General features: G+C 36.0%; 2 protein-coding genes across 2 annotated transcripts in view; one reads left to right on the top strand and one right to left on the bottom strand.

The window, feature by feature from the left end:
- Window positions 1-2,547: 2,547 nt before the first annotated feature.
- On the bottom strand, window positions 2,548-3,647 carry LOC129945830 (uncharacterized). The gene is made up of 2 exons (XM_056055761.1): window positions 3,427-3,647; window positions 2,548-3,366 (listed from the first exon to the last, which is right to left on the bottom strand). The coding sequence occupies exons 1-2, from the start codon at window positions 3,511-3,513 to the stop codon at window positions 2,680-2,682; spliced, it is 774 nt and encodes a 257-aa protein (XP_055911736.1). The 5' UTR covers window positions 3,514-3,647; the 3' UTR covers window positions 2,548-2,679.
- Window positions 3,648-7,886: 4,239 nt separating this feature from the next.
- Window positions 7,887-16,113, top strand: part of LOC129946732 (type-1 angiotensin II receptor-associated protein) — a 31,681-nt gene continuing 23,454 nt past the window's right edge. Inside the window, exons 1-2 of the mRNA XM_056057037.1 lie at window positions 7,887-8,255; window positions 8,409-8,555. Coding sequence (XP_055913012.1) covers window positions 8,187-8,255; window positions 8,409-8,555 — 216 coding nt within the window. The 5' untranslated portion in view covers window positions 7,887-8,186. The remainder of the gene's footprint in view (window positions 8,256-8,408; window positions 8,556-16,113) is intronic.

Genomic DNA, 16,113 nt, shown 5'->3' with positions numbered 1-16,113 from the left:
AAGATATGTTCTTCGAGCTGTTACATATAAGCAGTGTCCTAGCTACGATATTAAAACTGTCCTTGCCAATTTTAATACCAAGCTAGGAAGGGAAGACATCTTTGGTGGAATAATGGAATAACCAAAACTTCCGACAACGGATACAGGCTGATCAATTTCGCTGCGGGCGAGACGTTCTGGTAGCTAGTACGCGTTTTCCACACCTCAACATCCCCAAAGGAACATGGAGATCTCCAGACAAATCTACCGTCAACCAGATTTACCATATTGCGATCGACGCCAGACACGCTTCCAGAATCATGGATATCCGAACTTTCCGAGGAGCTAACATTTACTCGGACCACGACCTCGTTGTAGCAAGGTATCACTTCGGGTTTCCAGACCCAAGGCAACACAGCTAGGTGCTGGGAGAAGGTACAACGTCGAACGGCTACAATCGGCAGAGATCGCCAAATCCTTTTCGGACCGAGTTACAAGTAACCTCTCTCGAAGTTCTCTGCCGCCAACACAATGTATCGAAAACCAGTGGCAACATTGCCAAGATTTCCCAGCAATCAGAGAAGCCGCCTCTGATGTGCTGGGTTTCAAACAGCCACCAACAAGGAACCCCTGGTTTGATGAGGAATGTCGGCAGGCAAATGCAGCCAAACAACAGGCACGCAAAGCGGCGCTGCATAAAAGGACGAGAGCTGCTCGTGAGCTCTATGAGCAGAAGAGGCGAGAGGAACGCCGACTTCTCAGAAGGAAAAAGAGAGGGCATGAGAAGCGTGCGGTCGAAGATGTTGAGAGGTTTAAAAGCAGGAATGAAGTTTGAAAGTTTTATGAACAGGTGAAACGAAATTCACAGGTACATAAACCTAGAATCGACGGCTGCAAAGACGAAAGTGGAAACATCATAGTGGAACCGCAGTCAATGCTGAGTATATGGAAGAACCACTTCTGCAGACTGTATAACGACGACGACTTACTGAATTCCGCTGTCAGGCAGGATGATCCATTCAACATAGACCACGAAAGCCAACAATCCCGTCCTCCCGACTTAGACGAAGTAAAGATTGCCATATCTAAGCTAGAGTCTAATTAAGCCGCTGCGCTGGAGCGGATGTGGCTTGAATGCCGAGCTCGTTAAAGCAGCTGGAGATAAGTTGGTTAGGAGCATGCACTAACTTTTCTATAAGATATGGTCCGAAGAATGTATGCCCGATGAATGGAACCTCAGTATTGTTTGCCGATCCTGGAAAAAAGGAGACCTTCTAGACTGCACCAACTATAGAGGAATCACTCTACTTAACATCGCCTATAAAATCTTCTCTGCCGTAATATTTGAACGTCTAAAGCCCATCGTCAACGACCTGATAGGTCCTCATCAGTGTGGTTTAAGACAGGGAAAGTCCAAAGTCGAATGGCGTTGATAAAAAACTGACGCTCCGATGTTAGAAATAAAAAACGATGTTAAATAAGTTGATAAGTTCTACTAAATAAGCACTAAATAAGTCTTTGGATAATATTAAATATCAAGAAAGGGTTTTGTACTGTAGCAAGTTGTCAAAAGGAAATTTGTAGATTTTGCTTAAAAAGCTAGAGGTAGGTTTTATTTAACGTCTGCTTTACATTTTAAATTAAATTAAGCATACTTTTCCAAAAGTCTTTTATTATCTTTTATAGTTTAAAATTTCGGAAAAGTTAATTTACGAAGTAATAACTAGCGAGTTTTTGAAACACGTCATGATGCCCAGCAGCGACCTAATCGAAAAATGTGGATCACATTGCTCACATCGAAATACAAAAATTTATAATATATTTTTATAATTTAATATGGTTTACATTATTGAAGTGTAGTTCGTATGTTAGAATTAGGAAACATGATAAATGTTATCGACAAGTAAATGTTATCATATAAATATCAAAATTCATGATCATACTTTCAGTTTTACCTTATGGCAGTGCATTAGCTAATATTTTTTGTTCACGCTTAATAACGAAATAATAAAGGTTAAAAATTGCCAGCAACCTAATTGCACCTTTTTTCCAGCGTAAGCACTGCCTGAAATGTACTTTCCCAGCCACCTGCCCACTGGCACTGGAGTCTATCTTTTCACGATATGTGCTTGCTGGGCGAAAACTCCCACTTGTGCTTACCAGAAATTTGTTTTGATATTTTAAAACAAAAAAAAAAAAAGAACAGAGTGAGGAAAATGGGGTCATTACAGAAACTGATATGCGCTTCAGAAGTTCAGAGTTTTTCCTTGATAGATACAAAGAAACCATAAACATGTGGTTGAACCCGATAGAAGCTTGATTTTATTTGTTTCAATTAAATTTTAGGTTTATCGTTTTCCTTATCTACCTACAGAACTTGTCACTTGCACTACGCTAACACGACAAATCCCTAAATACGGAGACTAAGGCTTTATTAGGTATTAACTTTGATAGTTATCGAATTGCAGTGAACCCTAGATTGAAAACCGAGGTCTTTGGTACTCACTTCGAAAATTTCTATGCATTTACAGTAAAAATGTTTGGAAAATAACTAAAAACAAAGCAAACAATTTTTGGTAAAGTAGCTTTATTGTTTTAAAATGCGATATTATTTTCATAGTTACATTGTTTCATAAGAATATAGTAGAGTATTTTGTTTTGAGACTTTAGACAAATTATTTCCGCCATCCAGGCAGCTTTTTAGTTTGCAAAAATTGTTCCGAATGGGAAGACTATGCTTTTTAAATGTCCAGAAATTTGTAGTGTCTCATAGTGATATGAATTCTCAACAAGAGCATACGGCTGTGCTTTCTGAATGTATGGATGAAGTGGAGACAAACTCACATCGAAACAATTCAAATAATAGTTTTGGAGTGAAGTTGCAGTGATTACTTCATATGCCATGGCTTGGTTCTCACACCAAATTGATACATTTTCATTAGTCGTCTCCTTTTTGATCAACGCAATTGCTTCCTTTGATGTTCGGAAGCTAAATAAGCAAACAATTGGCAAGGCTTTACCATCGCCGGCGCCGGAATCGCCTTTGAAATATTCCTGTGAAAAGTCCCAGACCAGAATTGATGCATAACTCAGCGGTCCTTCCGGAGAAATAGTTTTCGTAGTCAATTTAGATACAATTTTATTGGATTGTTTAATAGTGTCTTTCAAATTCAGGCCTTGAAGTTGATCTTCAGAATAAGTTTTAAGCTTGGATTTAAGATTTGCTGTAAATCTTTCAGCACACGATTCCTGAACGAATACCAATTTTACGCCACCTGAGGTCTGTGGGTCATCAATGGACTTGGCAAGTTTGTATGTAGCTGCCTCAATGTCAGACTGATGAAAGATTACCATAGCAAAGGGATTTGATGTCATGGTTGAGGTTATCTGAATTTATGAGAGAAAGAAAGTGATAAGAACTGCGGTGATAAGAAGTTGGTTACTTACTTTGGTGGTTGTTTCTATGTTCTGGTCGTATGCAAGCTTATCCAACATTGACTGAGTTATAGGCTTTTTGTCTGACGAGCTTGTCATGGCAAATTAAAGCGATCACAAATTGATCAGATTTCTTTTCAAATACAAAATAAACAAATACCAACTAAGACTCAACAAGTGGACACTGGGACTGGACAAGGTATGGTAAAATGAGTCAATGGGAAGGGGAACTAGGAATAGTTTGAAATTTGACAAGTAATTACGTTTTCTTCGGTTCCAGGTTTGACGTAACGTAGCGTTGAGTTTGGGTTGTGAATTTGTTTTCCATTTAAAAACAAACAGGGTGCACCGTAAAAAAGAACAGTTCAGGGTGATTCAGAATGAAACAGAGCTGTAACCTTTTGGCTAAACAATTGAGTTTTTGAATTCTTATCAAACCTGCAAAACATTTTAAACATAGAACCACCTAGCACTCTTATAGTTTTTTAAATTGGTAACTTTATATTAAGATCTGAAATATGATTTTTTATCTTCACGATTGTTTTATTTACACGGAGCAATTGTTTATATAGTATCTATTCCTACAGAACCAGGTCGTGATCTCTCAACCATTTCAATAAATGAAGAACTTCCAATGAAACCCCAATATAATCAAAAAAAAAATGAAAATGGGATAATTTTTTTTTTATCTGATGGAATGTAAACTCAAAAATGAAATAAAAATAGAAAGAAATATTTCCTCACCCTTAAAATATTATAACTATTTAGATCTATATGCAAATTCTTTCATTTTTTTTGCCATACCAAAATATAGACTGTCAATAAAATCTTTTTATCATATTATGATGAAAACTATTGCATGCAGAAATGTAGTTCTAAAATGCATTTGGGCGTTCTTATTGTACGATTTTAATTTTCAATTTGTTAAATTTCGTTTCGTTTTCATTCATTGCTTTTGAATTATGATAAAAGCGTCAATAAACGAATGGTGTGGATATTCCTTTAGTTTTGATGTCAACCATCATATAATTGAACTGTCAACAAATTCATATTTACGCATTAAACAACACATTTCTTTTAATATTGGATCAGCTACAATTTAAGATCTAAACTGTGTTTGTACAACAAAAAAGTGTAAGGGACTTCAAACAAGTTCCGGAGACGAATCATTCTTGTCCCTGATTTACAAGCTTGAAATCAATCGATTCAATAGCTCAGGCAATACAGGTAATGACAGACATACACGCGGATGGAACAGCCCTATCTACTTTTTTTGACATCTCTACCATCGTTATGTTATAAAAGCTAAAGCAATACTTACTTTACTTAAGGTGGCGCTACAGTCCGGGGTGGACCTGGGACTCAACCAACATGCGCCTCCAGCCAGCTCGGTCTTTAGCTAGCTGTCTCCAATTTCGCACGCCAAGTTGGTTGAGGTCCTCTCCCACCTGCATGCCCCACCTGAGTCCCGGTCTTTCTCCACTGCGCTGTCCCTCGGGATTGGATTCGAAGACCTTCCGGGCTCGAGCGTTGATGTCCATCCGCTCTACATGACCTAGCCATCTAAGTCGTTGGACTTTAATTCTGCTAACTAGTTCAGTGTCACTGTACAGCCCGTACAGTTCGTCGTTATATCTTCTCCTCCATTCTCCATCTATGCCTACGGGACCAAAAATCACCCGAAGAATTTTTCTCTCGAAGCATCCTAAGACGCTCTCATCTTTCTTTGACAGGGTTCAGGCCTCAGCGCCATAAATGAGAACCGGGATGATGATGATTTTACATGCTCGAGAGAGGACTTTACTTCTCAATTGCCTTCTAAGTCCAAAGAAGCAGCGATTTGCAAGAGTTATTCTTCGTTTGATTTCAGCGCTGGTGTCGTTGTCTGTGTTAATAGCGGTGCCTAGGTAGACAAATTCCTTAACTACCTCAAAGTTATAGCTGTCCATGGTGACGTTTTGTCTAAGACGTCGTCGTTCAGTGTCCTTTTTTGATGACAGCATATACTTGATCTTGACCACTAAACCCATCTTCTTAACTTCCGTCCTAATGCTCAAAAACGCTCCACTGACATCACGCTTTGATCTTTTAATTATGTCAATATCATCTGCGTATCCGAGTAATTGTATGGACCTTTGGCAGATTGTGCCTCTAATGTTGACGGTTGAGTTTTGCACAATTCTTTCCAGAACGATGTTGAAGAAGTCGCGTGACAGTGCATCGCCTTGTCTAAAACCTATTTTGACATCAAATGCATCGGTAAGATCTTTTCCGACCTTGATAGAGCAGCATGCACTCTCTATCGTCATAATAAGTTTGACAGGGATGCCAAAACTAGACATAGCTCGGTAGAGCTCTTTCCTATAGATGCTGTCATACACGGCTTTAGAATCAATAAAGACATGCAGGGTATCGATTTGAAGTTCCTAGGTTTTTTCCAAGATCTGCCGTAGTGTGAATATTTGGTCAATAGTTCGGCAGTGATGCCGTCAGCTCCAGCATCTTTGTTTGACTTAAGGGCAGATATAGCTATCTTCACTTCGTAAAGGTCGGGTAGGCGGAATTGTTGATCTACGTCGCCTAGGTTGAGTGGCTCCATCTCCCTTACAGCGGAATTCGGTTCGTCATCCCCGTTATATAATTTGGAGAAGTGGTCTTTCCATATTCTCAGCATCGACTGCGGTTCTACTACAATGGTCCCCTGTTCGTCTTTACAGGCTTCGGTTCGTGGCTGGTACTCTTGGGAGGTTGTTTTTACCTTTTATTAAAATTTACGAACCTCATTCCTGTTGTGACATCCCTCTATCTCCTCGATCGCGTGCTTCTCATGCTCTCTTTTTTTCCATCTAAGAAGCCGGTGTTCCTCTCTACTCTTCTGCTCGTAGAGCTCGCGAGCAGCTCTAGTCCTTTTGTGCAGCGCCGTTTTGTATGCCTCTTGTTTCGCTGTGTGTGCTTGCCGGCATTCGTCGTCAAACCAGGGGTTTTGTTGTGGTGGCCGTGTGAAACCTAGCACTTCAGGGGCGGAATCTCTGATGGCTGCAAGGCAATGTTGCCACTGGTTTTCAATGCTTAATGCAGGCTGCATAGGACTCCTTTAGAGGTTATTAGAGACTCGATCGAAAAAGGACATGGCAGTCTCTTGCGATTGTATCTGTCCAACGTCCTTGTTTTGGCTTGGATCGGGATATCCGTAGACGTACTAACCTTGGCAACAACGAGATAGTGGTCCTAGTCAATGTTGGCCTCTCGGAATGTTCGGATATCCTGTATACTTGAGAAGTGTCGTGCGTCGATCATAATGTGGTCAATGTGGTTGGTGGTTGATTGATCAGGAGATTTCCATGTCCCCTTGTGAATATTGAGATGTGTGAACTGCACACTAGCTACCAGAACGTCTCGCCCCGTAGCGAAATCGAGCAGCTTGAACCCGTTGTCGGAGGTAGTGTCGTGCAGGCTGTATCTCCCGATTATGCCACCAAAGATGTCTTCTCTTCCTAGCTTGGCATTATGTCTTGTCCAAGAGCTCGAAGAATAATATATCTTTTGTGTCTTCATCTTTCTCCTCTGTTGGGGCATGCGCGCATATTAGGCTTATGTTGGCGAATAAAGCCTTGATGACGATTGTCGTGATGCGCTCGCTCACACTGTTGAAACTCAAGACTTTTTGCCTGAGTCTAGTTCCAACAACAAATCCACACCCAAACAGAAGCTGTCTTTGTCTTTTGTAGTATATATCACACTCTTTTTGTTTGCGTTTGCCTTGTCTATCCCATCGCTTTTCTTGGATGGTGGTAATATCTACCGGCAGCAGTTTAGGGCTTCCACTAATTGTACGGCTGTATTCGAAGTTAAGAGGAAATAGTTTAAAAACATTAATATTGTCACTTAAAGGAAATAAAGTCAGATGATTGAAATGAATGATGAAATCAATTTAGATTTCGATTTCATTTCACTCGATTTTGGTAAACTATCTGCATGCCTAGTGATTTAGAAATGATGCTCCTTGCTAACTAAAGCTCACAAACGATCGATTTATTTATAAAAAAAACTTGAGGACTTAACTGTCAAAATTTTAAAATTTTCCATTTGTGTCTGTCATACGACACGAACAAAGCGTGAAGTTAGCTGCAGTCAGCTTTTTAACCCATTACCTTGGTCATTTTATTCGAAGCTCATAGATACTCTTCAATCTTGCTCCCATAAAGAAAATAAACACAACCTGATTGATATATTATGACTTTAAATAGTAACACAGAATTTTTTTGTGACAATTCAGTTCTGTGCTCAGTTTTTAACATAAAAACATATTTAATGACAAGTGACCCACTGACATAATTTTTCATAATTTATCCTCACTACCATCCCTGTTTCGAAGAAAATTCACCACAGCGAACATTTGCCAAAAGCAAGTGTCAAAAAAATTATCAGTAAAATTTGACTTTCTCTTCCTCCACCATATTCGAATTCTCTATTTTGCCCGATTACGCCATTTCAATACCAGTCCCAATACCAAAATCCAAAAACCAGTGGGCAAAGGAAAATAATTCTCAGCTCAGGAAGACCAACAAGGGCAACAAGTGCTCGAACGGAACCCACGAGAATAAGAAGTGCGCATCGAAGAAAAAAAAAAAATAACCCACAAGTGCGATAAGATAGAAATTTTGTGTATTTTGTAATCCAACATTTAATACGAATCAATAAAAAAAATAAATCGTGACAGTGTCAGAATCATTAAATAGTTTTTTCTTCATTCTCAAGATTTACGCAGTTTTATGATAAACTCCCCCAGCAAGATGACAGACCTCAACGATGCCATGTCCTCGCCATATTTCCGAGTTAAGGTTAGTATCAAGGAACAAGAATAATAAAAACTACAATGAATTCCCTGTCCATCACATCAAATATAAAATAATTGATTCAACCTTATGTTCTGTTTTCTGTTCTCTCTACTGTCTTCTTGATTTTGATCTTGATCTTTATTCTTCTTATTGCAGCTAATTGCTCTGGTGCACTTTGTATTCCTATCAAATGCCATGCTCGGAACCTGGAGCCACAGTGGCTTCCTGTTCTACAACATCCTCTTTATGGTATCACTATTTTGGACTCTACACTGCAAGGAATCCAAAGAGGCCATCGAAACGGTGAGTAATTTTCCTAATAGGTTGACACCCACATCATAAATATTTGATTGCAAAAAGAATGAACAACCAAACATGATTCGCGCGATAAGAGCAACGACGCACGATGGGCGTTAAATTTAATCATCTAATTTGGATCTTCTCGAGCAGCTACCTATCTAGCTATACATACTTTGCTTGGAAGAATCTCATATAGCACATAAATCTTCTGTTATCAAGGTGCTAATGATTGTAAATAGCAACCACCTGCCTAGTCTTGTGTTGTTGTTTATCTCATCTTGTGTTTACCCACTTTTTGCATGCCGTGCACAATGAGGCGAAACCTAACAGTCCCTCCAGTGTACGTTTGGGTAAAGGGGTCTAGTTTCACTTTGTCCAAATTGAATCAAGTTTCACAAAAAATCTCACTCGAAATCGCTGAGTCAAAGAATTCTTGTTGCGCAGCTTGAATAAGTTTTATCCTACACCTATTTTATTTCTTAAAACAACAACAGCAAAAAACTAAAGCTAAGGGATGAGATATTGGATTTCAATTCGATTCGGATTAGAATTTGGAATATCAGCTTTATGTAGCAGTTCAAAACTTGGCTCGATGAAAAAAAAATAGAAAAGAAATCGAGGTCATTGTGTGGTGTGGTGTGGTGTGGCGGCTGGCGATGTATGGCGGTGGTGTTTTGTTGATGGTGGTTGATGATGGTTCGGTTCGGCTTGAAGAAGAAGGCCTCTTGCTTGCGTTACCTCTATAACATACCTTACATACCTTGCGTGTTTTTTATCCGTTAATAGGTTGGTAGGTAGGTATTTCTTTCTCTGGCCTTAGGCACTTAAATGTGGACTTTATTATTAATGAAGTTGGTTGGTCATTTTCTTGAGAACTGTGAGAGTTGAGGGTGGTTAAATACAGATGGTTGGGGTTTTGGAAATACTAAAGGTACAATATGGGGGATTTTATTAACAATGTTTTTTTTTCGTCATGTTGTGATTGTAGAAGTAAGAGTGTTTTAGAGAGGTTTAGTGGAGGGGAGGGGGAAGTAGTTGGATTTATAAAATAATAACAGCTGCACACAATTTTGCAATAAACTATTCGTATTCGTAGTCAAACGAAGGCTAAAGAGTCGATGAATTATATAAATTCTTAAAAACATAGAAACATAAAAATGTAGGTAGTAATGTTCTAAAAAAATGATTCCAAGGACCAAAAACTGTGACTTTTAGAAAACTAGTATTGAGTCCTTAATTTTTTGTTTCCAAGGAAAAAATTGGAAACTTTTATAAAACTAGTATTGAGTTCTTCATTTTTTGTTAGTTATTAGAAAGAAACTAAAAAAAAGCGGATCGATAGTTTAATGAAGAAGAAAACAGCTTTTGACGCACATTTAACTTTAATGACCTAAAATCGAAGTGTTTTAATCATCGTCTTTAAATCAAATAAAAATTGAAAACAGGGGTCCTACTTTGTAACTCGATTCTTCAATGAAATTGCTCGAATTCGAAAAATTGGTACTATGTATCTTTTTGACTACTTTCGAAACAACGAGAATCGAATAGTTCTAGAAGTGCCAACTATATTCATATAAACCCATTTAATGTTTTTTTTAGGTGATATTGCTTTGATTTCTGTTTTGTTTTCCGTCAGCTTTCTTTTTATGTAGGACTTCCAATCGAACCAAACCTAATAAAATAGAAGATTATTTCTAGTGATTATTTCACTTTAATGTTCCACTTACTTTTTTCCATACAGCAGCATCTTTATTAGGTTGCCCAAGACAATTCAGCTCTACTTTTACTTTTTCCCAAAAGTCGTTAACCTCTTCTTTGTAAATCCTTGGGCCAAATCTGGATTCTCACTTATTAATTGAAAAAGTCTCTGGTATTGAGCCTTGTTTGTTGTTTTTGCCCTTTATAATTATAAATACTTACATTTTCGTTAATAATATAACTGTACAGCTTCAATGTCCGACACAAATAACTTGTCGTAGAAAAAGATGGCTTAATTCCATTCTATTCGAAATCAGTGATGCCAATTTTTACGAATTTCGAAAATCGTAAAAGATTTTCCACTCCGAATCCACTACGAATGGAATTTTTGATAGTTTTATCAACGGAGTGAATTTTGAAGTACGATGGAATTTGTGATAGGGCTGATTATATGGAATTATTCAAATGAAGATAAGTGTCTTATTTCATTTAATATGAAAAAAGATTATGAATATAATTTTATTGATTCTATGTATTCTTTGAATATTTCTCAAGTTAATCAAATTTATAATTCACTTAATAGATTGTTAGATTTAGTTTTTGTAGATAATATTAATATTGAAATTATTCAAGTTCAATTTCCACTTTTAAAAAATTCTATTCATCATGTTGCAATATGTTCTATTTTAAAATTTGAAAACTGTGTTAAAAACTCTGTACTTTTGTCTAATGATGATTTTTTTGATTTCAACAAAGGAGATTTCGTTGCACTCAACAATTACCTTCAGTCCATTGACTGGACGCAGGTTTATAGATATTTTTTCGGTTGGCTTAAGACAATATATTCCAAAAAGGAAATGTTTGAAATCATTTAAAACACCTTGGTCTAATAAACGATTAATTAATTTAAAAAATGTTAAGAATAAAGCTTTTAACAAATTTAAAAAATCAAATTCCGAAGCTGACAGAAAGCTTTTCTGCCGATTTCGTAAAGAATATGATTTCCTTAACAAGTATTTGCATAAGCAATACATATTGAACATCCAAAGCCGTATTTCTTCGGATTCCAAAGCCTTTGGATTTTCTTGAAAGGAAAGAAACGTTTTTTAGCTCTTTAAGAAAATATGGAATTTGATGGTAGTATTTCTTCTTTTCTCAAACTTTTTTAAGTCGGTTTATGTTCAACATACCGAATTAAATCTTTGTCAAACAGAAAATGTATGCATTAACAATGCTAATATCTCAAAACTTCATCTCTTTGAGTCTGACATTCTTAATTGTATCTCAAAATTAAAATCTAGCTCAAATCCTGGTCCGGATGGAATTCCATCTCTGGTTGTCTAGCAATGTCAATTAACATTAGTGTTTCCACTACTAATAATTTTTAATAAATCTCTCTGTACTGGCGTATTTCTTGATGAGTGGAAGTTCTCATACATAAGACCTATTTACAAAGCTGGTCAAAAAAATTGTGTAACAAATTACCGCGCTATAACTAAGCTCTCTGCAATACCTAAATTTTTTGAGCTTATAGTAAAAGATCGTTTGTATTTTAGTATAAAAGATCATATTTGCGTTGAACAACAGGGGTTTATGTCAGGCAAGTGTACTTGAACAAATCTCATGGTTTATTGTAAATATGTCGTCGATTCTTTAGAATCTGGTTATCAGGTAGATACTATCTACACAGACTTTATAAAAGCATTTGATTCTATTTGTCATGAAATTCTTCTAGCTAAACTTCGAGCTTTTGGCATTCACGGATTGCTTCTAAAATGGATTTCCAGCTACCTTTATAAAAGAACACAATGTATACAAGCTTCATCAGGAGTTCTTCAAGGTAGCCATCTGGGACCACTTCTTTTCAATATATTTGTTAATGATATCCCCTCTCTTCTTTAAAATGCATCTTGTTCGATGTATGCTGATGACATGAACATTTTTCTTTGTATCAAAAATAGAATTGATCAGCAAAATGTTCAAAATGATTTAAATGTTTTATCTGATTGGTGTGATAGGAATATCCTTCCATTGAATATCACAAAGTGTAATGTGTTTACGGCACATCGTATTTTAGTTCCCATGATTCACAACTACCATATGTTGAACCAGATTCTTGATCGCAAATCTGAGATTCGTGATCTTGGAGTCATTTTTGATCCGAAGTTGTCTTTTTCGTTACATATAGATTATGTAATTGGAAGGGCTAATTCAATGCTTAGTTTCGTCAAGCGAAATTGCAACGAGTTTTCTAACCCTTATGCTCTGAAATCAGTGTACATGTCATTAGTTCGTCCGATCCTTGAGTATTCAATTCAATTCAATTCAATTGTTTGGTGTCCTTCTACTTCCATTGGCATAACTCGTATTGAAAGGCTTTCACAAGATTTGTTGTTAGGTAACTGAAATGGAGAATTGATACTCCTTCATATCCGTCAAGATGTGCTTTGATTGGACTTGATTCTTTACAAAAAAGGCGTTCTGTTGTACTGTAATGTGTACTGTTTGTCCATGATGTATTTTGATACCGTATCAAATGCCCACAAATCATTTATAATTTTGAAATCTATATTCCGGAAAGAAGATTGCGTCTTCGTCATTTCTTTAACAATCCTAAACATAGATGTAATTATGGTTGCAACGAACCATTTTCTAGATGCATACAATTTTTCAACACTATATGTAATGAACTTGATCTTTCTACAAACAGATGTGAATTTAAAATCCAATCGCAAAGCATATTATAAATTAGCTTTGAGTATTTAATTATATTTTTATATCAAAATTGTCAGTAATCTGTAAGATTTATATCCGTAGAAGAATAAATAAATAAATAAACTTTCCAATAAGCGAGGAACTACGTTACTCGAAAGTAGTATTCAAAACAAGGCAAAATCGAAAATAATCACTCTAGTGTAACTAAAATGTTATAAATTATTAATATGCAATTTGAATTTGAAAGTTTTTCATTCAAGTTTTTGTGTTTTATTATTTACACCGGGAATTCATGATTTTTTCCAAAAATATCGTTTGGACTTTCGTTTCTCTTCCTAATTCATTTCAAAATTCATCATCAGCAGGCACATGACTCTTTCGATTGAAGTCAAAACTTCGGCAAGTATTTTTGACGTGGTTTGCTGTACACGTCTTGCTTTCTTGTCATCACCGATGTGGTTTTGGTAATCTCTTATTGCCAAAAACTTCAATGCTGCTTATAACTTCATGAATTTGTCTTCTGCGAGAAGAAGCTTCGCCGTGTGGCACGTAGCGCAGCCCTCCTGTTGAAACAAAATTTTGCCAATATCCTTCTGTGATCAAAAATTCGTTCAACATGGCCCGATAACGATTGCCATTGACTGTAACGGCCACTCCTTGTTCATTTTCGAAAAAAAATTGGTCCAATTATTCCTCGTTTTGGGTGTATCGGCTATTCAATGTACGCGTACGGGTTTTCTATGAACCAGATGCGACAATTTTGCTTGTTTACATATCCGCCAAGATCTAAATGAGCTTCATCTGAAAAGATGATGAACCAAAAAAAACTTTCCATGGCGGACGCTATATGTGCAAACCTTTTCTCACTGAGCTGCATTATTTTGGAATTACCTCTTATTCTTCTGTGTTCAATTTGCTCGTACCGTTCTTCATTTTCTTGCAAATTAAACCTAATTCCAACAGTGCCCATCTTTGAAATAATTATCCTTGTCCACAAATTTGATGTTTATTATTGTTTTATTTTCATTTTTTTTAACTGTCAAACAATTTGATACTCGTTCGAAAGTAAAAACATTTTTGAAAACAAGTTGGTATAACCGGCATACGATTCTACTTTCATACGTAGTACGATTTGAAAGTAGAATAGGAAATGAGTTTCGAATAGAATCAAAAGTAGAATCGAGTTACATAGTAGGCCCCAGCTTTTCATTTGACGATCGATAACGATACATATCATTGAACAAATAATTTCGTAATCGAAAACGACACATCTTGAGTGTCGTTTTAGTTTACATATTGATATTCAATAACAGAAGATTTTGTGTAGCTTATTTCCATTGTATTTTTGTAGGAAAAGGGGGGTCAATAAAAATCAATTTAAGACCTTTTTTAATTATGGGTGCACTTATCAAAACTCTTTCAACCTGGAATGCTGTTATTAAACTAGGATGAAATATTTTTCGTTGAAGCGATCAAATGATTTAATCTTAGTTTATTTCCATCAAAAAAGTTCCAAAAATACCAATAGGGGGAGCTGGGTGGGCTGGTACACATATGTCCCGCACGGCTTTTTGAGTGGGACATATTTATCCCATTAGGCTATTATAAACCCAGATTCAGAAAAATTATTTTCTAAGTAATGTTTTTTTATTAGTTAAATTTTTTTATAAATGGCGGAAAACGTTATGACAGACACAGCTGTTCTGGGGAGTCATTCCGTAATTTTCAAAACGATAGTCGACAAATCGATTATCATTAACGATATCGTCAATAATTTGCTTCACTTAACTTTGTCACTATCATCTCGTCTATCGTTTGCAGTATAAGATAACTGAAATGTCAAAATTAACTCAACGAAAGATAATGATTGTTCGATAACTTGAAATGTTATTCAACATGGTTTTTGTCTATGGGAAATTGTGAAAATTTGCAATAAATTGCTTTTTACCAAACTTACCAATTATGTTTATTGTTATTGTTACTGTTTTTATTTCTTGCCGTCGACGAAGAAACTATAATTTTAAGTTACTTATGCCTGTTATTATTGTAAATATATTTATAATTTTGTATATATGTACATACATAGGTAAGTAACGGAAATTCATCTGCAAACGGGTATAACATTTGTGGATAAGCATCCTTCCATGGCACATAAGTATGACCCCAATTATGTTCAAGGGAAAGAAGATGGACATAACTTGGCTTCAAAAATATTTCTTGCTACCGAAAATACTTTGGATAATATGCTTCGTGCAAGAGCATTGGTACCCTCCGCCACCCAAAGTTTTAATAGTTGCAGCAAACCGTCTGTCAAACTTATTGTTCCCAATATCTTTATAAAGGCCTTTTTTAAATAACTTTGAACGAAACCATAATGGTTTAAATTATTTCACAACAAGTGAGAAAAAAAAACACAAATGCATACATATAGGTTTAAAGATATAGAGGGTCTGATTTATGTCTTAAGTGTCTCCATAACCGTATTCACTTTATTTTTTTTCTGAGTTTTCATTTTCACTTTATAATAAAACTCAATTACCCCGAAACATTTTTAAATTGCTATTTCAATCAATGACAGGCGATACATATTTAGTTATCGTGCAAACGATGCTATTTTTTTTACAAATATCACTTAGACGATTATCGTCTTACGTGAAGTGAGACTATGTCGTTTTACGTAGTGACAACCCTGGCCATTTTATTTGCTATAAATCATTTTTTCGAAAAAAAATACACATTTATCAAAAAACTAGCTACAAAATAACTAACGGGATATATTTGTCCCACATATGTATGATGGAAAAATACGAGCGGGTTCCAAATCACCAAGGTTGCAAAGTTCAAAATTGGTTTTATGAAAAAAAATTGCAAGCTAAATGATGACTTTTAGCTTATACTGTTTTAAAATTTGTATACATAAACCTGGAAAGGGCATCGCACAGAATTCTATACTTTATTATAAATATTTTTTTAGTATTATATATCTTATAGAAATCATCAATTCGGGAACGTTTTTCTAAGTTTGATAAATTCAACAAGAACAAAACAAAGCACATAATTTAAGCTTGGATTTATAACATGGGTGTATTATGTATCTATACCAAAAAGGCAATAATAAAACCAATACATACAAAATCTTTTACAAGGA

This window comes from Eupeodes corollae, chromosome 2 (genome assembly GCF_945859685.1).
Source record: "Eupeodes corollae chromosome 2, idEupCoro1.1, whole genome shotgun sequence".
In the NCBI taxonomy this organism is placed as follows: domain Eukaryota; kingdom Metazoa; phylum Arthropoda; class Insecta; order Diptera; family Syrphidae; genus Eupeodes; species Eupeodes corollae.
This window is presented reverse-complemented; position numbering and strand designations above follow the sequence as displayed.